Source organism: Oncorhynchus mykiss, chromosome 6 (genome assembly GCF_013265735.2).
Source record: "Oncorhynchus mykiss isolate Arlee chromosome 6, USDA_OmykA_1.1, whole genome shotgun sequence".
NCBI lineage: Eukaryota > Metazoa > Chordata > Actinopteri > Salmoniformes > Salmonidae > Oncorhynchus > Oncorhynchus mykiss.
Window position 1 is genome coordinate 83,037,252 of NC_048570.1, and position 21,849 is coordinate 83,059,100.

The following is a 21,849-nucleotide window of genomic DNA, read 5'->3' on the forward strand; positions in this document are numbered from 1 at the left end:
CTCTCCATCTTTATACTCTCTCTCTCTTTATACTCTACTCTTTATACTCTCTCTCTCTTTATACTCTCTCCATCTTTATACTCTCTCTCTCTTTATACTCTCCATCTTTATACTCTCTCTTTCTTTATACTCTCTTTCTTTATACTCTACTCTTTATACTCTCTCTCTCTCTTTATACTCTCTCTCTCTTTATACTCTCTCCATCTTTATACTCTCTCTCTCTTTATACTCTCTCTCTCTTTATACTCTCTCTCTCTCTTTATACTCTCTCTCTCTTTATACTCTCTCCATCTTTATACTCTCTCTCTCTTTATACTCTCTCTCTTTATACTCTCTCTCTTTATACTCTCTCTCTTTATACTCTCTCTCTCTCTTTATACTCCCTCTCTCTCTTTATACTCTCTTTCTTTATACTCTCTCTTTATACTCTCTCTCTCTTTATACTCTACTCTTTATACTCTCTCTCTCTTTATACTCTCTCTCTCTTTATACTCTCTTTCTTTATACTCTACTCTTTATACTCTCTCTCTCTTTATACTCTCTCTCTCTTTACACTCTACTCTTTATACTCTCTCTCTCTTTATACTCTCTCTCTCTTTATACTCTCTCTCTTTATACTCTCTCTCTCTTTATACTCTCTACTCTTTATACTCTCTCTCTCTCTCTCTTTATACTCTACTCTTTATACTCTCTCTCTCTTTATACTCTCTCTCTCTCTTTATACTCTCTCTCTTTATACTCTCTCTCTCTTTATACTCTCTACTCTTTATACTCTCTCTCTCTCTTTATACTCTCTCTCTTTATACTCTACTCTTTATACTCTCTCTCTCTTTATACTCTCTCCATCTTTATACTCTCTCTCTCTTTATACTCTCCATCTTTATACTCTCTCTTTCTTTATACTCTCTTTCTTTATACTCTACTCTTTATACTCTCTCTCTCTCTTTATACTCTCTCTCTCTTTATACTCTCTCCATCTTTATACTCTCTCTCTCTTTATACTCTCTCTCTCTTTATACTCTCTCTCTCTCTTTATACTCTCTCTCTCTTTATACTCTCTCCATCTTTATACTCTCTCTCTCTTTATACTCTCTTTCTTTATACTCTACTCTTTATACTCTCTCTCTTTATACTCTCTTTCTTTATACTCTACTCTTTATACTCCCTCCGTCTTTATACTCTCTCTCTCTTTATACTCTACTCTTTATACTCTCTCTCTCTTTATACTCTCTCTCTCTCTTTATACTCTCTCTCTTTATACTCTCTCTCTCTTTATACTCTCTACTCTTTATACTCTCTCTCTCTCTTTATACTCTCTCTCTTTATACTCTACTCTTTATACTCTCTCTCTCTTTATACTCTCTCCATCTTTATACTCTCTCCATCTTTATACTCTCTCTCTCTTTATACTCTCTCTCTCTTTATACTCTCTCTCTCTCTTTATACTCTCTCTCTCTTTATACTCTCTCCATCTTTATACTCTCTCTCTCTTTATACTCTCTTTCTTTATACTCTACTCTTTATACTCTCTCTCTCTTTATACTCTCTTTCTTTATACTCTACTCTTTATACTCCCTCCGTCTTTATACTCTCTCTCTCTTTATACTCTACTCTTTATACTCTCTCTCTCTTTATACTCTCTCTCTCTTTATACTCTACTCTTTATACTCTCTCTCTCTTTATACTCTCTCTCTTTATACTCTACTCTTTATACTCTCTCTCTCTTTATACTCTCTCTTTATAGTCTCTCTCTCTCTTTATACTCTCTCCATCTTTATACTCTCTCTCTCTCTTTATACTCTCTCTTTATACTCTCTCTCTCTTTATACTCTACTCTTTATACTCTCTCTCTCTTTATACTCTCTCTCTTTATACTCTCTCTCTCTATACTCTCTCTCTTTATACTCTCTCTCTCTTTATATTCTCTCTCTCTTTACACTACTCTTTATACTCTCTCTCTTTATACTCCCTCCATCTTTATACTCTCTCTCTTTATACTCTCTCTTAATCCTTTCTCTCTTTATACTCTCTCTCTTTATACTCTCTCTCTCTTTATACTCTCTCTCTCTTTATATTCTCTCTCTACACTCTACTCTTTATACTCTCTCTCTCTTTATACTCTCTCTCTTTATACTCTCTCTCTCTTAATCCTTTCTCTCTTTATACTCTCTCTCTCTTTATACTCTCTCTCTTAATCATTTCTCTCTTTATACTCTCTTTCTCTTTATACTCTCTCTCTCTTAATCCTTTCTCTCTTTATACTCTCTCTCTCTTAATCCTTTCTCTCTTTATACTCTCTCTCTTTATACTCTCTCTCTCTCTTTATACTCTCTCTCTCTTAATCATTTCTCTCTTTATACTCTCTCTCTCTTTATACTCTCTCTCTTAATCCTTTCTCTCTTTATACTCTCTCTCTCTTTATACTCTCTCTCTCTTAATCATTTCTCTCTTTATACTCTCTCTCTCTTAATCCTTTCTCTCTCTTAATCCTTTCTCTCTTTATACTCTCTCTCCCTTTATACTCTCTCTCTCTTTATACTCTCTCTCTTAATCCTTTCTCTCTTTATACTCTCTTTCTCTTTATACTCTCTCTCTCTTAATCCTTTCTCTCTTTATACTCTCTCTCTCTTAATCCTTTCTCTCTTTATACTCTCTCTCTCTTAATCCTTTCTCTCTTTATACTCTCTCTCTCTTTATACTCTCTCTCTCTTAATCCTTTCTCTCTTTATACTCTCTCTTAATCCTTTCTCTCTTTATACTCTCTCTCTCTCTATACTCTCTTTCTCTTAATCATTTCTCTCTTTATACTCTCTCTCTCTTTATACACTCTCTCTTTATACTCTCTCTCTCTCTTTATACTCTCTCTCTCTTAATAATTTCTCTCTTTATACTCTCTCTCTCTTTATACTCTCTCTCTCTTAATCCTTTCTCTCTTTATACTCTCTCTCTTTATACTCTCTCTCTTTATACTCTCTCTCTTTATACTCTCTCTCTCTCTTTATACTCCCTCTCTCTCTTTATACTCTCTTTCTTTATACTCTCTCTTTATACTCTCTCTCTCTTTATACTCTACTCTTTATACTCTCTCTCTCTTTATACTCTCTCTCTCTTTATACTCTCTTTCTTTATACTCTACTCTTTATACTCTCTCTCTCTTTTTACTCTCTCTCTCTTTACACTCTACTCTTTATACTCTCTCTCTCTTTATACTCTCTCTCTCTTTATACTCTCTCTCTTTATACTCTCTCTCTCTCTTTATACTCTCTACTCTTTATACTCTCTCTCTCTCTCTCTTTATACTCTACTCTTTATACTCTCTCTCTCTTTATACTCTCTCTCTCTCTTTATACTCTCTCTCTTTATACTCTCTCTCTCTTTATACTCTCTACTCTTTATACTCTCTCTCTCTCTTTATACTCTCTCTCTTTATACTCTACTCTTTATACTCTCTCTCTCTTTATACTCTCTCCATCTTTATACTCTCTCTCTCTTTATACTCTCCATCTTTATACTCTCTCTTTCTTTATACTCTCTTTCTTTATACTCTACTCTTTATACTCTCTCTCTCTCTTTATACTCTCTCTCTCTTTATACTCTCTCCATCTTTATACTCTCTCTCTCTTTATACTCTACTCTTTATACTCTCTCTCTCTTTATACTCTCTCCATCTTTATACTCTCTCTCTCTTTATACTCTCCATCTTTATACTCTCTCTTTCTTTATACTCTCTTTCTTTATACTCTACTCTTTATACTCTCTCTCTCTCTTTATACTCTCTCTCTCTTTATACTCTCTCCATCTTTATACTCTCTCTCTCTTTATACTCTCTCTCTCTTTATACTCTCTCTCTCTCTTTATACTCTCTCTCTCTTTATACTCTCTCCATCTTTATACTCTCTCTCTCTTTATACTCTCTCTCTTTATACTCTCTCTCTTTATACTCTCTCTCTTTATACTCTCTCTCTCTCTTTATACTCCCTCTCTCTCTTTATACTCTCTTTCTTTATACTCTCTCTTTATACTCTCTCTCTCTTTATACTCTACTCTTTATACTCTCTCTCTCTTTATACTCTCTCTCTCTTTATACTCTCTTTCTTTATACTCTACTCTTTATACTCTCTCTCTCTTTATACTCTCTCTCTCTTTACACTCTACTCTTTATACTCTCTCTCTCTTTATACTCTCTCTCTCTTTATACTCTCTCTCTTTATACTCTCTCTCTCTTTATACTCTCTACTCTTTATACTCTCTCTCTCTCTCTCTTTATACTCTACTCTTTATACTCTCTCTCTCTTTATACTCTCTCTCTCTCTTTATACTCTCTCTCTTTATACTCTCTCTCTCTTTATACTCTCTACTCTTTATACTCTCTCTCTCTCTTTATACTCTCTCTCTTTATACTCTACTCTTTATACTCTCTCTCTCTTTATACTCTCTCCATCTTTATACTCTCTCTCTCTTTATACTCTCCATCTTTATACTCTCTCTTTCTTTATACTCTCTTTCTTTATACTCTACTCTTTATACTCTCTCTCTCTCTTTATACTCTCTCTCTCTTTATACTCTCTCCATCTTTATACTCTCTCTCTCTTTATACTCTCTCTCTCTTTATACTCTCTCTCTCTCTTTATACTCTCTCTCTCTTTATACTCTCTCCATCTTTATACTCTCTCTCTCTTTATACTCTCTTTCTTTATACTCTACTCTTTATACTCTCTCTCTTTATACTCTCTTTCTTTATACTCTACTCTTTATACTCCCTCCGTCTTTATACTCTCTCTCTCTTTATACTCTACTCTTTATACTCTCTCTCTCTTTATACTCTCTCTCTCTTTATACTCTACTCTTTATACTCTCTCTCTCTTTATACTCTCTCTCTTTATACTCTCTCTCTCTTTATACTCTCTCCATCTTTATACTCTCTCTCTCTTTATACTCTCTCCATCTTTATACTCTCTCTCTCTTTATACTCTCTTTCTTTATACTCTACTCTTTATACTCTCTCTCTCTCTCTTTATACTCTCTCTCTCTTTATACTCTCTCCATCTTTATACTCTCTCTCTCTTTATACTCTCTCTCTCTCTTTATACTCTCTCTCTCTTTATACTCTCTCTCTCTTTATACTCTCTTTCTTTATACTCTACTCTTTATACTCTCTCTCTCTTTATACTCTCTCCATCTTTACTCTCTCTCTATACTCTCTCTCTCTTTATACTCTCTCTCTCTCTTTATACTCTCTCTCTCTTTATACTCTCTCCATCTTTATACTCTCTCTCTCTTTATACTCTCTTTCTTTATACTCTACTCTTTATACTTTCTCCATCTTTATACTCTCTCTTTCTTTATACTCTCTCTCTCTTTATACTCTCTCTCTCTCTTTATACTCTCTCTCTCTTTATACTCTCTCCATCTTTATACTCTCTCTCTCTTTATACTCTCTTTCTTTATACTCTACTCTTTATACTCCCTCCGTCTTTATACTCTCTCTCTTTATACTCTCTCCATCTTTATACTCTACTCTTTATACTCCCTCCGTCTTTATACTCTCTCTCTCTTTATGCTCTCTCTCTTTATACTCTCTCTCTCTTTATACTCTCTCTCTTTATACTCTCTCTCTCTTTATACTCTCTTTATGCTCTCTCTCTTTATACTCTCTTTCTTTATACTCTACTCTTTATACTCTCTCTCTCTTTATACTCCCTCCATCTTTATACTCTCTTTCTTTATACTCTCTCTCTTTATAGTCTCTCTCTCTCTTTATACTCTCTTTCTTTATACTCTCTCTCTCTCTTTATACTCTCTCTCTCTTTATATTCTCTCTCTTTATACTCTCGCTCTCTACCCCCTCCATCTCTCTCCCCATCAGCTTCCTCTTCCTCTTTAGTAGTTTGGGCGCTACAGGCCCTTATTTTGCTGGATGATGATCCATGGCACCCGGGGCTAAGGACTCTTGGCCTGTTTGTGTAGGTGTGTGTGAAGGTGTATATGTGTGTGGGAACGCGTGCGTATGTACGTGTGAACTTGCTTGCAAGAGTGTGTGTGTGTGTGTGTGTGTCTGGGCTCTGGACTCGGGATAGAGTCATTCTCTCTCCTCTTTATTAATCTACTGTTAAAGCCCTTAATGAGGAACTGGCAGTGCTGCTTCATTCCTCACAGCTCACTCTGCACACTCACTGCTTCAGCATTCCCAACCAAAGGAAAATGTTGAAATATTCAGAGAGCGTTTCCACTCTGATTCGGACATTGATTTTGTTTCCTTTGAGATTTTGGTGTATCTCTACTGAGCACTGGAGAACTAAACCTCAGAGCAACACTATGAGTCTGAGTGGAATGTAATATTCCCCAGTGAGACACACACACACACACACACACACACACACACACACACACACACACATGACATGGCACGTTAGTTTATTGTGATCCTTTATTTCTGATTGTGAATAGTGTGTATCAGTCGTTGTGTCTGGAAAATGCTTTAAGCCAAAGCACCAGTGTCAGAAGAACTCCAATGTATCGGCGAGTCGATGAAAGATCAGTCTAAACCAAGCTCATAACAGAGTACATCCATGTTTCACTGTTCACTCATTTGTCATTTCAGACAATTGTACAAACTCAGAAAAAGTGGAATGGACTTTTCATTACCATAATAAAATCGGAGACTTACCGATTCTCTTTCCATATATAATTACTTTGGTGAGAGTCCAGCGGTGCTTAATTGTTAAAAGGAGTGTCCCAGTACTATGTCCCAAATGGCACCCTATTCCCTATGTAGTGCACTACTTTAGACCAGGGCCCATAGAGCTTTGATAAATAGCAGTGCACTATGTAGGGAATAGGGTACCATTTGGGATGTAGTTCTAGTGCTGCCAGAGGGAAAAATAGATTTCTCAAACAGCGGAAAATAGCATTAGCACTCCACTTGTCTATAAACCTCTCGCCTCGTTAGAACAGAAGACTCGCCCCTCTCAGCCACAGAAAAACTATGAACAAGGCAAGTGTCTGAAAAGGCAGCACTTTAGCAGGGGAACACATTTGGCACGAGTTCAACTGAAATGAAAGAGGTCTATCGTACGCTTATCAGGCTGGATATTGAGGTGTGTGTGTGTGTGTGTGTGTGTGTGTGTGTGTGTGTGTGTGTGTGTGTGTGTGTGTGTGTGTGTGTGTGTGTGTGTGTGTGTGTGTGTGTGTGTGTGTGTGTGTGTGTGTGTGTATTTTTAGCTGTACATGACATTAAACGCTGTGACATTTTAGGAGACATGTGGATGTGCTCACTACTACTTCAATGCAGCACACTAAATCATTCGTATAGTATTCAGACCCATTCCGTTTTCCACATTTTGTTATGTTACAGCCTAAAATGGATTAAATAAAAATTTACGCACATCAATCTACGCACATTACCCCATAACAACAAAGTGAAAACAGACAACTTTTAGACAAAAGAGGATGACGAGGAGGCGCAGTGATGAATCTGACAATGAGGTCTGACAGTCTACCTCTCTCTCTCTCTCTCTCCTTTTCTCTCTCTCTTTCTCTCGCTCTCTCTGTCGCTCTCTCTCTTCTTTCTCTCTCTTTCTCTTGCTCTCTCTCTCTTTCTCTCTCTCTCTCTCTCTTTCTCTCGCTCTTTCTCTCTCGCTCTCTCTTTCTCTTTCTCTCTCTCTCTTTCTCCCTCTCTGCCCTGTGCCCCAGTCATGTGACTTCCAGATGGTGAAGATGACCCAGAGTGATGTAACTCTCCCCCTTCATCACCATCCTCCCTCCCCCTCCCCATCACCCTCAGGCACTGCACCCATTCCCCCTCCCCCCTCCCCCCTTCATCACCATCCTCCCTCCCCCTCCCCATCACCCTCAGGCACTGCACCCAATTCCCCTCTCCCCCTTCATCACCATCCTCCCTCCCCCACCTCATCACCCTCAGGCACTGCACCCATTCCCCCTCTTCCCCGTCACCATTCTCCCTCCCCCTCCCCATCACCCTCAGGCACTGCACCCAATTCCCCTCTCCCCCTTCCTCACCATCCTCCCTCCCCCTCCCCCTCCCCATCACCCTCAGGCACTGCACCCAATTCCCCTCTCCCCCCTCCCCCTAAAAAACAGAGATCACTTATTTACATACGTTTTCAGACCCTTTGCTATCAGCTCAGGTGCATCCTGTTTCCATTGATCATCCTTGAAATGTTTCTACAACTTAATTGGAGTCCACCTGTGGTCAATTCAATTGATTGGACATGATTTGGAAAGGCACACACCTGTCTATATAAGGTCCCACAGTGGACAGTGCATGTCAGAGCAAAAAACAAGATTGAACTCTTTGGCCTGAATGCCAAGTGTCACATCTGGATTAAACCTGATACCATCCCCATAGTTTTTCAGCAGCAGAAACTGGGAGACTAGTCAGGCTTGAGGGCAAGATGAACAGAGCAAAGTACAGACAGATCCTTGATGAAAACCTGCTCCAGAACGCTCAGGACCTCAGACTGGGATGAAGGTTCACCTTCCAACAGGACAACGACCTTAAGAACAAGACCAAGACAACGCAGGAGTGGCTTCGGGACAAGTCTCTGAATGTCCTTGAGTGGCCCAGCCAGAGCCCGGACTTGAACTCAATCAAAAATCTCTGGAGGGACATCCAACCTGACAGAGCTTGAGAGGATCTACAGAGAAGAATGGGAGAAACTCCCCAAATACAGGTGTGCCAAGCTTGTAGCATCATACGCAAGAAGACTGGCAGTTGTATTTGCTACCAAAGGGGCTTCAACAAAGTACTGAGTAAAGGGTCTGAATAATTATGTAAATGTGATATTTGTGATATATTTGTTATAAATTAGCAAAAATGTCTAAAAACCTGTTTTTGCTTTGTCATTATGATGTATTGTGTGTAGATTGATGAGGTGGGGGGGTTGAGTACAGGGAGAAAGAGTGGGGAGAACCGGGGAGGAAGGGGGGGTTGAGTACAGGGAGAAAGAGTGGGGAGAACCGGGGAGGACGGGGGGTTGAGTACCGGGAGAAAGAGTGGGGAGACCCGGGGAGGACGGGGGGGGTTGAATACAGGGAGAAAGAGTGGGGAGAACCGGGGAGGACGGGAGGGTTGAGTACAGGGAGAAAGAGTGGGGAGAACCGGGGAGGACGGGGGGGTTGAGTACAGGGAGAAAGAGTGGGGAGACCCGGGGAGGACAGGGGGGTTGAGTACAGGGAGAAAGAGTGGGGAGAACCGGGGAGGACGGGGGGTTGAGTACAGGGAGAAAGAGTGGGGAGAACCGGGGAGAAAAGGTTCACACACACATTCTGTGCTACTTGTACTTTACCTGTGAGAGGTTTACAGTATAGAGACACTGGATGGGGCTTGGAGGGGGGGTTGTTAATGTGACTGTCACAAGGTGTTTCTACAGTAGACATCAGATGTTATCCCTGGTTGGAGGGGGAGGGGTGTTAACGTGACTGTCACAAGGTGTTTCTACAGTAGACATCAGATGTTATCCCTGGTTGGAGGGGGGGTTGTTAACGTGACTGTCACAAGGTGTTTCTACAGTAGACATCAGATGTTATCACCTGGTTGGAGGAGGGGGGGGTGTTAACGTGACTGTCACACGGTGTTTCTACAGTAGACATCAGATGTTATCCCCTGGTTGGAGGGGGGTGTTAACGTGACTGTCACAAGGTGTTTCTACAGTAGATATCAGATGTTATCCCCTGGTTGGAGGGGGGGGGGTTGTTAACGTGACTGTCAGAAGGTGTTTCTACAGTAGATATCAGATGTTATCCCCTGGTTGGAGGGGGGTGTTAACGTGACTGTCACAAGGTGTTTCTACAGTAGATATCAGATGTTATCACCTGGTTGGAGGGGGGTGTTGTTAACGTGACTGTCACAAGGTGTTTCTACAGTAGACATCAGATGTTATCCCCTGGTTGGAGGGGGGTGTTAACGTGACTGTCACAAGGTGTTTCTACAGTAGACATCAGATGTTATCACCTGGTTGGAGGGGGGGGGGGGGGGGGGGGGGGTGTTAACGTGACTGTCACAAGGTGTTTCTACAGTAGACATCAGATGTTATCACCTGGTTGGAGGAGGGGGGGGGTGTTAACGTGACTGTCACAAGGTGTTTCTACAGTAGACATCAGATGTTATCACCTGGTTGGAGGGGGGTGTTAACGTGACTGTCACAAGGTGTTTCTACAGTAGATATATGATGTTATCACCTAGTTGGAGGGGGGTGTTGTTAACGTGACTGTCACAAGGTGTTTCTACAGTAGACATCAGATGTTATCCCCTGGTTGGAGGGGGAGGGGGGTGTTAACGTGACTGTCACAAGGTGTTTCTACAGTAGACATCAGATGTTATCACCTGGTTGGAGGGGGGTGTTGTTAACGTGACTGTCACAAGGTGTTTCTACAGTAGACATCAGATTTTATCACCTGGTTGGAGGGGGGTGTTAACGTGACTGTTACAAGGTGTTTCTACAGTAGATATCAGATGTTATCACCTGGTTGGAGGGGGGTGTTAACGTGACTGTTACAAGGTGTTTCTACAGTAGATATCAGATGTTATCACCTGGTTGGAGGGGGGTGTTAACGTGACTGTTACAAGGTGTTTCTACAGTAGATATCAGATGTTATCACCTGGTTGGAGGGGGGTGTTAACGTGACTGTTACAAGGTGTTTCTACAGTAGATATCAGATGTTATCACCTGGTTGGAGGGGGGTGTTGTTAACGTGACTGTTACAAGGTGTTTCTACAGTAGATATCAGATGTTATCCCCTGGTTGGAGTTGGGTGTTAACGTGACTGTCACAAGGTGTTTCTACAGTAGATATCAGATGTTATCACCTGGTTGGAGGGGGGTGTTAACGTGACTGTCACAAGGTGTTTCTACAGTAGATATCAGATGTTATCACCTGGTTGGAGGAGGGGGGGTTGTTAACGTGACTGTTACAAGGTGTTTCTACAGTAGACATCAGATGTTATCACCTGGTTGGAGGAGGAGGGGGGTGTTAACGTGACTGTCACACGGTGTTTCTACAGTAGACATCAGATGTTATCCCCTGGTTGGAGGGGGGTGTTAACGTGACTGTCACAAGGTGTTTCTACAGTAGATATCAGATGTTATCCCCTGGTTGGAGGGGGGTGTTAACGTGACTGTCACAAGGTGTTTCTACAGTAGACATCAGATGTTATCCCCTGGTTGGAGGGGGGTGTTAACGTGACTGTCACAAGGTGTTTCTACAGTAGACATCAGATGTTATCACCTGGTTGGAGGGGGGGGGGGGGGGGGGGGGGGGGGGGTGTTAACGTGACTGTCACAAGGTGTTTCTACAGTAGACATCAGATGTTATCACCTGGTTGGAGGGGGGTGTTAACGTGACTGTCACAAGGTGTTTCTACAGTAGATATATGATGTTATCACCTGGTTGGAGGGGGGTGTTGTTAACGTGACTGTCACAAGGTGTTTCTACAGTAGACATCAGATGTTATCCCCTGGTTGGAGGGGGAGGGGGGTGTTAACGTGACTGTCACAAGGTGTTTCTACAGTAGATATCAGATGTTATCACCTGGTTGGAGGGGGGTGTTAACGTGACTGTCACAAGGTGTTTCTACAGTAGACATCAGATGTTATCACCTGGTTGGAGGGGGGTGTTAACGTGACTGTTACAAGGTGTTTCTACAGTAGACATCAGATGTTATCCCCTGGTTGGAGGGGGGGTTGTTAACGTGACTGTCACAAGGTGTTTCTACAGTAGACATCAGATGTTATCCCCTGGTTGGAGGGGGGGTTGTTAACGTGACTGTCACAAGGTGTTTCTACAGTAGACATCAGATGTTATCCCTGGTTGGAGGGGGGGTTGTTAACGTGACTGTCACAAGGTGTTTCTACAGTAGATATCAGATGTTATCCCCTGGTTGGAGGGGGGTGTTAACGTGACTGTCACAAGGTGTTTCTACAGTAGATATCAGATGTTATCCCCTGGTTGGAGGGGGGTGTTAACGTGACTGTCACAAGGTGTTTCTACAGTAGATATCAGATGTTATCCCCTGGTTGGAGGGGGGTGTTAACGTGACTGTCACAAGGTGTTTCTACAGTAGACATCAGATGTTATCACCTGGTTGGAGGGGGGTGTTAACGTGACTGTCACAAGGTGTTTCTACAGTAGACATCAGATGTTATCACCTGGTTGGAGGGGGGTGTTAACGTGACTGTCACAAGGTGTTTCTACAGTAGATATCAGATGTTATCACCTGGTTGGAGGGGGGTGTTAACGTGACTGTCACAAGGTGTTTCTACAGTAGATATCAGATGTTATCACCTGGTTGGAGGAGGGGGGGTTGTTAACGTGACTGTCACAAGGTGTTTCTACAGTAGACATCAGATGTTATCACTTGGTTGGAGGAGGGTGTTAACGTGACTGTTACAAGGTGTTTCTACAGTAGATATCAGATGTTATCACCTGGTTGGAGGGGGTGTTAACGTGACTGTCACAAGGTGTTTCTACAGTAGATATCAGATGTTATCACTTGGTTGGAGGAGGGTGTTAACGTGACTGTTACAAGGTGTTTCTACAGTAGACATCAGATGTTATCCCCTGGTTGGAGGGGGGGTTGTTAACGTGACTGTCACAAGGTGTTTCTACAGTAGACATCAGATGCTATCCCCTGGTTGGAGGGGGGGTTGTTAACGTGACTGTCACAAGGTGTTTCTACAGTAGACATCAGATGTTATCCCTGGTTGGAGGGGGGGTTGTTAACGTGACTGTCACAAGGTGTTTCTACAGTAGATATCAGATGTTATCCCCTGGTTGGAGGGGGGTGTTAACGTGACTGTCACAAGGTGTTTCTACAGTAGATATCAGATGTTATCCCCTGGTTGGAGGGGGGTGTTAACGTGACTGTCACAAGGTGTTTCTACAGTAGATATCAGATGTTATCCCCTGGTTGGAGGGGGGTGTTAACGTGACTGTCACAAGGTGTTTCTACAGTAGACATCAGATGTTATCACCTGGTTGGAGGGGGGTGTTAACGTGACTGTCACAAGGTGTTTCTACAGTAGACATCAGATGTTATCACCTGGTTGGAGGGGGGTGTTAACGTGACTGTCACAAGGTGTTTCTACAGTAGATATCAGATGTTATCACCTGGTTGGAGGGGGGTGTTAACGTGACTGTCACAAGGTGTTTCTACAGTAGATATCAGATGTTATCACCTGGTTGGAGGAGGGGGGGTTGTTAACGTGACTGTCACAAGGTGTTTCTACAGTAGACATCAGATGTTATCACTTGGTTGGAGGAGGGTGTTAACGTGACTGTTACAAGGTGTTTCTACAGTAGATATCAGATGTTATCACCTGGTTGGAGGGGGTGTTAACGTGACTGTCACAAGGTGTTTCTACAGTAGATATCAGATGTTATCACTTGGTTGGAGGAGGGTGTTAACGTGACTGTCACAAGGTGTTTCTACAGTAGACATCAGATGTTATCACTTGGTTGGAGGAGGGGGGGTTGTTAACGTGACTGTCACAAGGTGTTTCTACAGTAGACATCAGATGTTATCACTTGGTTGGAGGAGGGTGTTAACGTGACTGTCACAAGGTGTTTCTACAGTAGATATCAGATGTTATCACCTGGTTGGAGGGGGAGGGGGTTGTTAACGTGACTGTCACAAGGTGTTTCTACAGTAGATATCAGATGTTATCCCCTGGTTGGAGGGGGGTGTTAACGTGACTGTCACAAGGTGTTTCTACAGTATATATCAGATGTTATCACCTGGTTGGAGGGGGGGTTGTTAACGTGACTGTCACAAGGTGTTTCTACAGTAGATATCAGATGTTATCACCTGGTTGGAGGGGGGTGTTGTTAACGTGACTGTTACAAGGTGTTTCTACAGTAGATATCAGATGTTATCACCTGGTTGGAGGGGGGGTTGTTAACGTGACTGTCACAAGGTGTTTCTACAGTAGATATCAGATGTTATCACCTGGTTGGAGGGGGAGGGGGGTGTTAACGTGACTGTCACAAGGTGTTTCTACAGTAGATATCAGATGTTATCACCTGGTTGGAGGGGGGTGTTAACGTGACTGTCACAAGGTGTTTCTACAGTAGATATCAGATGTTATCACCTGGTTGGAGGAGGGGGGGTGTTAACGTGACTGTCACACGGTGTTTCTACAGTAGAAATCAGATGTTATCACCTGGTTGGAGGGGGATGGGGTTGTTAACGTGACTGTCACAAGGTGTTTCTACAGTAGACATCAGATGTTATCCCCTGGTTGGAGGGGGAGGGGGGTGTTAACGTGACTGTCACAAGGTGTTTCTACAGTAGATATCAGATGTTATCCCCTGGTTGGAGGGGGGTGTTAACGTGACTGTCACAAGGTGTTTCTACAGTAGATATCAGATGTTATCACCTGGTTGGAGGGGGAGGGGGTTGTTAACGTGACTGTCACAAGGTGTTTTTACAGTAGACATCAGATGTTATCACCTGGTTGGAGGGGGGTGTTAACGTGACTGTCACAAGGTGTTTCTACAGTAGATATCAGATGTTATCACCTGGTTTATCTCTCCACTGGAAAACTAAACCTCAGAGTCTGAGTAGAAAGTGATATGCCCCAGTGACACACACACACACAAACACGTGTAAACACAAATACACACACACACACACACGCACACACGCACACACACACACACACACACACACACACACACACACACACACACACACACACACACACACACACGGGAACACAAATACACACACACACAGGAACACAAATACACATATACACACATATATACACACACAAACCCTTCTTGCCTAATCTCATATTTGACTGCTGTAGAGGTCATACTATATTGGACACATTTTCTACTGTACTATATTCTACTGTACTATATTCTACTGTACACTGTTGTTGTTCTGTTTTCACATGAACACATTTAGAATTGGCACATTACAGACTGCAGAGGGAGAAATACGGGTTATCATTTTTCCTCTCTGGTTAGTAAACTCCAATTCCATGTTGCTCCTTGGAAGAACATTCCTTGTCACAGTCTTGGCCTACGTCCCAAATGGCACCCCATTCCTGTATAGTACACTACATTTGACCAGGGCCCCTAGGCTGTCACTTGGGACTCTGACCATGCTTTTACCATCCAACGGTCACTCCAGGTTTTTCAACACTGCTACTTCTCGAGATACATCACAGATACATTATTTCATTCCACTTTGAAACAAAATAGTTTCGACACAGTTCTATTTGACCTCATAAAATGTGTTGTCATATATATATATATATTTACATGGACTGAATGCTTAATCGGTTGCTGGAAGTGTTTCAACACACTTTCCTTTGGCCTCACCAACCCCCTTTGTTGATAAGACACTGAAGGTCAGTATGATCTGCCAACTGAAGTAGAACTCCTACACACTGGCTGTGTCCCATTAGGGCGCCTTATTCCCTACATGACAGAGCCCTATGGGGTCCCAGTCAAAGGTAGTGCACTATATAGGGAATAGGGTACCATTTAGGACCGGCCCAACTTTATTTACTGATGTTCATGTTCATGGTGAGATCTGAAGCCAAAAGGAGTTCATTGTACAAATCAACTGAAACAGGGAGGAAACAGTCACGCCAGCTCCATAATAAGAACAGGAAAAGATTGCTTCATTTGTTTACCCTAAAAGGGAAAAGAAACCTGCAGACTGCTCTTTCTCCTATCACTTACAAGCTTTTTAATTGTCTCCCTTTATTAAAACTGACGTTTCAGCCTCTTGGCTTTCAGCAAAAGCTCTGACGAAGAGGAAGACACGTCAGCTTTAATAAAATAAGTGATAAGAGGAAGAGCTAAGTGTCTTTGCTTTAAAGTTGTCCCATTATTCCCACACCTGCAACAGGAACTCAGGTGTGAGAGTGCTATCTACCCAACAGCTTAGTGGACTATTGTTACACTCAGAAATGTGTCGTGTTGAGAGACCATCTATTAATTACGTCTGTATCTGCCATATCTATTTCCAGATGAACTAAGCGTGTATTTTTTAGGACATTTGGTGTATTGTATTCTAAGAGTGTCTTGTGTATTCTGAGGACATTTTATCTGAGGACATTTTATCTGAGGACATTTTATGTATTGTGGAGACATTTCTGTGTATTGTGCTGACATTTAAGTATACTGTGGCAATTGTATGTGTTCGGGAATTTGTTGAGATTTGGGTTATTGTGGAGACATTTTGGCATTTGTTGAGTAGTCTAAATAAAATCTACTTTGTCCTACAGCTGTGAAGACAGTGCTGGAAGTCCCCTTGGGAAGCAGGAGTTTGAGAGTCAGCTCCAAGGGACCTGATGTCATAGGTGAGTACTTCACTGTTCAAGGGGCTGTCCAACCTGCACACACACACACACAAACAACCACACACACTTTCTCTTGGTCTCGCTTTCTCTCTAAACATCTGGGCTAACAAATGTTCTACTGGCAGCTGATCAGTGCTAGTGATTTATAGAGGAAGTCATCACGTTATGTCTAACTCTGCCCAGCACTGTGAGAATCACATACCACACTGACAACGAGCCACTCTGATATGTGACTCTGATATACACACACACACACACACACACACACACACACACACACACACACACACACACACACACACACACACACACACACACACACACACACGTCATGCTTTGCCATTCAAGAATGTTCAGAGATTCCAGAGTGTTCCAATGAGGTTCTAAAAAGCAGTGCTGAGAGAGACAGAGTTCTCTCCTCTCCTCTCTGTTGGCTTGTGTTGGGAGCTCATGCATTTCAGATTTATGGGATGTATTTCCTATGTGTGAGTGTGTGTGTGCGTGTGCATGTGAGAGCGCTCCGTGCATGTGTGCGAGACTGCTTCAAGTGTATGTCTGAGCACTGTGTGGTGTGTATGTGTGTATGTGTGTGTGTGTGTGTGTGTGTGTGTGTGTATGTGTGTATGTGTGTATGTGTGTGTGTGTGTGTGTGTGTGTGTGTGTGTGTGTGCGTGTGTCTCTGATTCCACAGGAGACATGACTAACTCGAGCTGCCTCGTTGGTGGCCAACATCATAATACACCCCTACAACTCCACATGTTTAAGTGGATGTGTGTTTTGTCAGATGTTACAAAACAAGGGTTTGGAGTGACCTTCGAATTACTTTAACAGATCGTTTATCAACTATCAGGAGACTAGCGAGGCCGACATGGAGAAGGAAAAGAACAGTGACGTAAAAAAGGAGAGTAAAGGAGAGCAGAGTAAAACCCAGTAAAGGAGAGCAGAGTAAAACCCAGTAAAGGAGAGCAGAGTAAAACCCAGTAAAGGAGAGCAGAGTAAAACCCAGTAAAGGAGAGCAGAATAAAACCCAGTAAAGGAGAGCAGAGTAAAACCCAGTAAAGGAGAGCAGAGTAAAACCCAGTAAAGGAGAGCAGAGTAAAACCCAGTAAAGGAGAGCAGAGTAAAACCCAGTAAAGGAGAGCAGAGTAAAACCCAGTAAAGGAGAGCAGAATAAAACCCAGTAAAGGAGAGCAGAATAAAACCCAATAAAGGAGAGCAGAATAAAACCCAGTAAAGGAGAGCAGAATAAAACCCAGTAAAGGAGAGCAGAGTAAAACCCAGTAAAGGAGAGCAGAATAAAACCCAGTAAAGGAGAGCAGAGTAAAACCCAGTAAAGGAGAGCAGAGTAAAACCCAGTAAAGGAGAGCAGAATGAAACCCAGTAAAGGAGAGCAGAATAAAACCCAGTAAAGGAGAGCAGAGTAAAACCCAGTAAAGGAGAGCAGAATAAAACCCAGTAAAGGAGAGCAGAGTAAAACCCGGTAAAGGAGAGCAGAATAAAACCCAGTAAAGGAGAGCAGAGTAAAACCCAGTAAAGGAGAGCAGAGTAAAACCCAGTAAAGGAGAGCAGAGTAAAACCCAGTAAAGGAGAGCAGAATAAAACCCAGTAAAGGAGAGCAGAGTAAAACCCAGTAAAGGAGAGCAGAATAAAACCCAGCAAAGGAGAGCAGAGTAAAACCCGGTAAAGGAGAGCAGAGTAAAACCCGGTAAAGGAGAGCAGAGTAAAACCCAGTAAAGGAGAGCAGAGTAAAACCCAGTAAAGGAGAGCAGAGTAAAACCCAGTAAAGGAGAGCAGAGTAAAACCCAGTAAAGGAGAGCAGAGTAAAACCCAGTAAAGGAGAGCAGAATAAAGCCCAGTAAAGGAGAGCAGAGTTAAACCCAGTAAAGGAGAGCAGAGTAAAACCCAGTAAAGGAGAGCAGAGTAAAACCCAGTAAAGGAGAGCAGAATAAAACCCAGTAAAGGAGAGCAGAGTAAAACCCAGTAAAGGAGAGCAGAATAAAACCCAGTAAAGGAGAGCTGAGTAAAACCCAGTAAAGGAGAGCAGAGTAAAACCCAGTAAAGGAGAGCAGAGTAAAACCCAGTAAAGGAGAGCAGAGTAAAACCCAGTAAAGGAGAGCAGAGTAAAACCCAGTAAAGGAGAGCAGAGTAAAACCCAGTAAAGGAGAGCAGAGTAAAACCCAGTAAAGGAGAGCAGAGTAAAACCCAGTAAAGGAGAGCAGAGTAAAACCCAGTAAAGGAGAGCAGAGTAAAACCCAGTAAAGGAGAGCAGAGTAAAACCCAGTAAAGGAGAGCAGAGTAAAACCCAGTAAAGGAGAGCAGAGTAAAACCCAGTAAAGGAGAGCAGAGTAAAACCCAGTAAAGGAGAGCAGAGTAAAACCCAGTAAAGGAGAGCAGAGTAAAACCCAGTAAAGGAGAGCAGAGTAAACCCCAGTAAAGGAGAGCAGAATTAAACCCAGTAAAGGAGAGCAGAGTAAAACCCAGTAAAGGAGAGCAGAGTAAAACCCAGTAAAGGAGAGCAGAGTAAAACCCAGTAAAGGAGAGCAGAGTAAACCCCAGTAAAGGAGAGCAGAATTAAACCCAGTAAAGGAGAGCAGAGTAAAACCCAGTAAAGGAGAGCAGAGTAAAACCCAGTAAAGGAGAGCAGAGTAAAACCCAGTAAAGGAGAGCAGAGTAAAACCCAGTAAAGGAGAGCAGAGTAAAACCCAGTAAAGGAGAGCAGAGTAAAACCCAGTAAAGGAGAGCAGAGTAAAACCCAGTAAAGGAGAGCAGAGTAAAACCCAGTAAAGGAGAGCAGAATAAAACCCAGTAAAGGAGAGCAGAGTAAAACCCAGTAAAGGAGAGCAGAGTAAAACCCAGTAAAGGAGAGCAGAGTAAAACCCAGTAAAGGAGAGCAGAGTAAAACCCAGTAAAGGAGAGCAGAGTAAAACCCAGTAAAGGAGAGCAGAGTAAAACCCAGTAAAGGAGAGCAGAGTAAAACCCGGTAAAGGAGAGCAGAATGAAACCCAGTAAAGGAGAGCAGAATAAAACCCAGTAAAGGAGAGCAGAGTAAAACCCAGTAAAGGAGAGCAGAATAAAACCCAGTAAAGGAGAGCAGAGTAAAACCCGGTAAAGGAGAGCAGAATAAAACCCAGTAAAGGAGAGCAGAGTAAAACCCAGTAAAGGAGAGCAGAGTAAAACCCAGTAAAGGAGAGCAGAGTAAAACCCAGTAAAGGAGAGCAGAGTAAAACCCAGTAAAGGAGAGCAGAATAAAACCCAGTAAAGGAGAGCAGAGTAAAACCCAGTAAAGGAGAGCAGAATAAAACCCAGCAAAGGAGAGCAGAGTAAAACCCGGTAAAGGAGAGCAGAGTAAAACCCGGTAAAGGAGAGCAGAGTAAAACCCAGTAAAGGAGAGCAGAGTAAAACCCAGTAAAGGAGAGCAGAGTAAAACCCAGTAAAGGAGAGCAGAGTAAAACCCAGTAAAGGAGAGCAGAGTAAAACCCAGTAAAGGAGAGCAGAATAAAGCCCAGTAAAGGAGAGCAGAGTTAAACCCAGTAAAGGAGAGCAGAGTAAAACCCAGTAAAGGAGAGCAGAGTAAAACCCAGTAAAGGAGAGCAGAATAAAACCCAGTAAAGGAGAGCAGAGTAAAACCCAGTAAAGGAGAGCAGAATAAAACCCAGTAAAGGAGAGCTGAGTAAAACCCAGTAAAGGAGAGCAGAGTAAAACCCAGTAAAGGAGAGCAGAGTAAAACCCAGTAAAGGAGAGCAGAGTAAAACCCAGTAAAGGAGAGCAGAGTAAAACCCAGTAAAGGAGAGCAGAGTAAAACCCAGTAAAGGAGAGCAGAGTAAAACCCAGTAAAGGAGAGCAGAGTAAAACCCAGTAAAGGAGAGCAGAGTAAAACCCAGTAAAGGAGAGCAGAGTAAAACCCAGTAAAGGAGAGCAGAGTAAAACCCAGTAAAGGAGAGCAGAGTAAAACCCAGTAAAGGAGAGCAGAGTAAAACCCAGTAAAGGAGAGCAGAGTAAAACCCAGTAAAGGAGAGCAGAGTAAAACCCAGTAAAGGAGAGCAGAGTAAAACCCAGTAAAGGAGAGCAGAGTAAACCCCAGTAAAGGAGAGCAGAATTAAACCCAGTAAAGGAGAGCAGAGTAAAACCCAGTAAAGGAGAGCAGAGTAAAACCCAGTAAAGGAGAGCAGAGTAAAACCCAGTAAAGGAGAGCAGAGTAAACCCCAGTAAAGGAGAGCAGAATTAAACCCAGTAAAGGAGAGCAGAGTAAAACCCAGTAAAGGAGAGCAGAGTAAAACCCAGTAAAGGAGAGCAGAGTAAAACCCAGTAAAGGAGAGCAGAGTAAAACCCAGTAAAGGAGAGCAGAGTAAAACCCAGTAAAGGAGAGCAGAGTAAAACCCAGTAAAGGAGAGCAGAGTAAAACCCAGTAAAGGAGAGCAGAGTAAAACCCAGTAAAGGAGAGCAGAATAAAACCCAGTAAAGGAGAGCAGAGTAAAACCCAGTAAAGGAGAGCAGAGTAAAACCCAGTAAAGGAGAGCAGAGTAAAACCCAGTAAAGGAGAGCAGAGTAAAACCCAGTAAAGGAGAGCAGAGTAAAACCCAGTAAAGGAGAGCAGAGTAAAACCCAGTAAAGGAGAGCAGAGTAAAACCCAGTAAAGGAGAGCAGAATAAAACCCAGTAAAGGAGAGCAGAGTAAAACCCAGTAAAGGAGAGCAGAGTAAACCCCAGTAAAGGAGAGCAGAGTAAAACCCAGTAAAGGAGAGCAGAGTAAAACCCAGTAAAGGAGAGCAGAGTAAAACCCAGTAAAGGAGAGCAGAGTAAAACCCAGTAAAGGAGAGCAGAGTAAAACCCAGTAAAGGAGAGCAGAGTAAAACCCAGTAAAGGAGAGCAGAGTAAAACCCAGTAAAGGAGAGCAGAGTAAAACCCAGTAAAGGAGAGCAGAGTAAAACCCAGTAAAGGAGAGCAGAGTAAAACCCAGTAAAGGAGAGCAGAGTAAAACCCAGTAAAGGAGAGCAGAATAAAACCCAGTAAAGGAGAGCAGAGTAAAACCCAGTAAAGGAGAGCAGAGTAAAACCCAGTAAAGGAGAGCAGAGTAAAACCCAGTAAAGGAGAGCAGAATAAAACCCAGTAAAGGAGAGCAGAGTAAAACCCAGTAAAGGAGAGCAGAGTAAAACCCAGTAAAGGAGAGCAGAATAAAACCCAGTAAAGGAGAGCAGAGTAAAACCCAGTAAAGGAGAGCAGAGTAAAACCCAGTAAAGGAGAGCAGAGTAAAACCCAGTAAAGGAGAGCAGAGTAAAAACCAGTAAAGGAGAGCAGAGTAAAACCCAGTAAAGGAGAGCAGAGTAAAACCCAGTAAAGGAGAGCAGAATAAAAGCTGATTTGAGAAATGTAAAGCCTCTGGAACCCAGCTTCAAGTTCACAAACTCCACTGAAACTAAATACTGTTAGGAGCGGTTTGAGAGAAGTGGTATCATATTTTCACCTTGGGGCTTTTCTTAAAAGGCTATTTGGCTTACAAATGGCTTATTTTTG

General features: G+C 42.4%; 1 protein-coding gene across 3 annotated transcripts in view; it reads left to right on the forward strand.

Annotated features, from left to right (window-relative positions):
* LOC110506865 (ADAMTS-like protein 3) overlaps positions 1-21,849 on the forward strand; it is a 249,991-nt gene that overhangs the window by 117,304 nt on the left and 110,838 nt on the right. For all 3 annotated transcript variants that reach the window (XM_036981198.1, XM_036981199.1, XM_036981200.1), the window contains exon 8: positions 16,265-16,339. In XM_036981198.1, the coding sequence (XP_036837093.1) occupies positions 16,265-16,339 (75 nt within the window). The remainder of the gene's footprint in view (positions 1-16,264; positions 16,340-21,849) is intronic.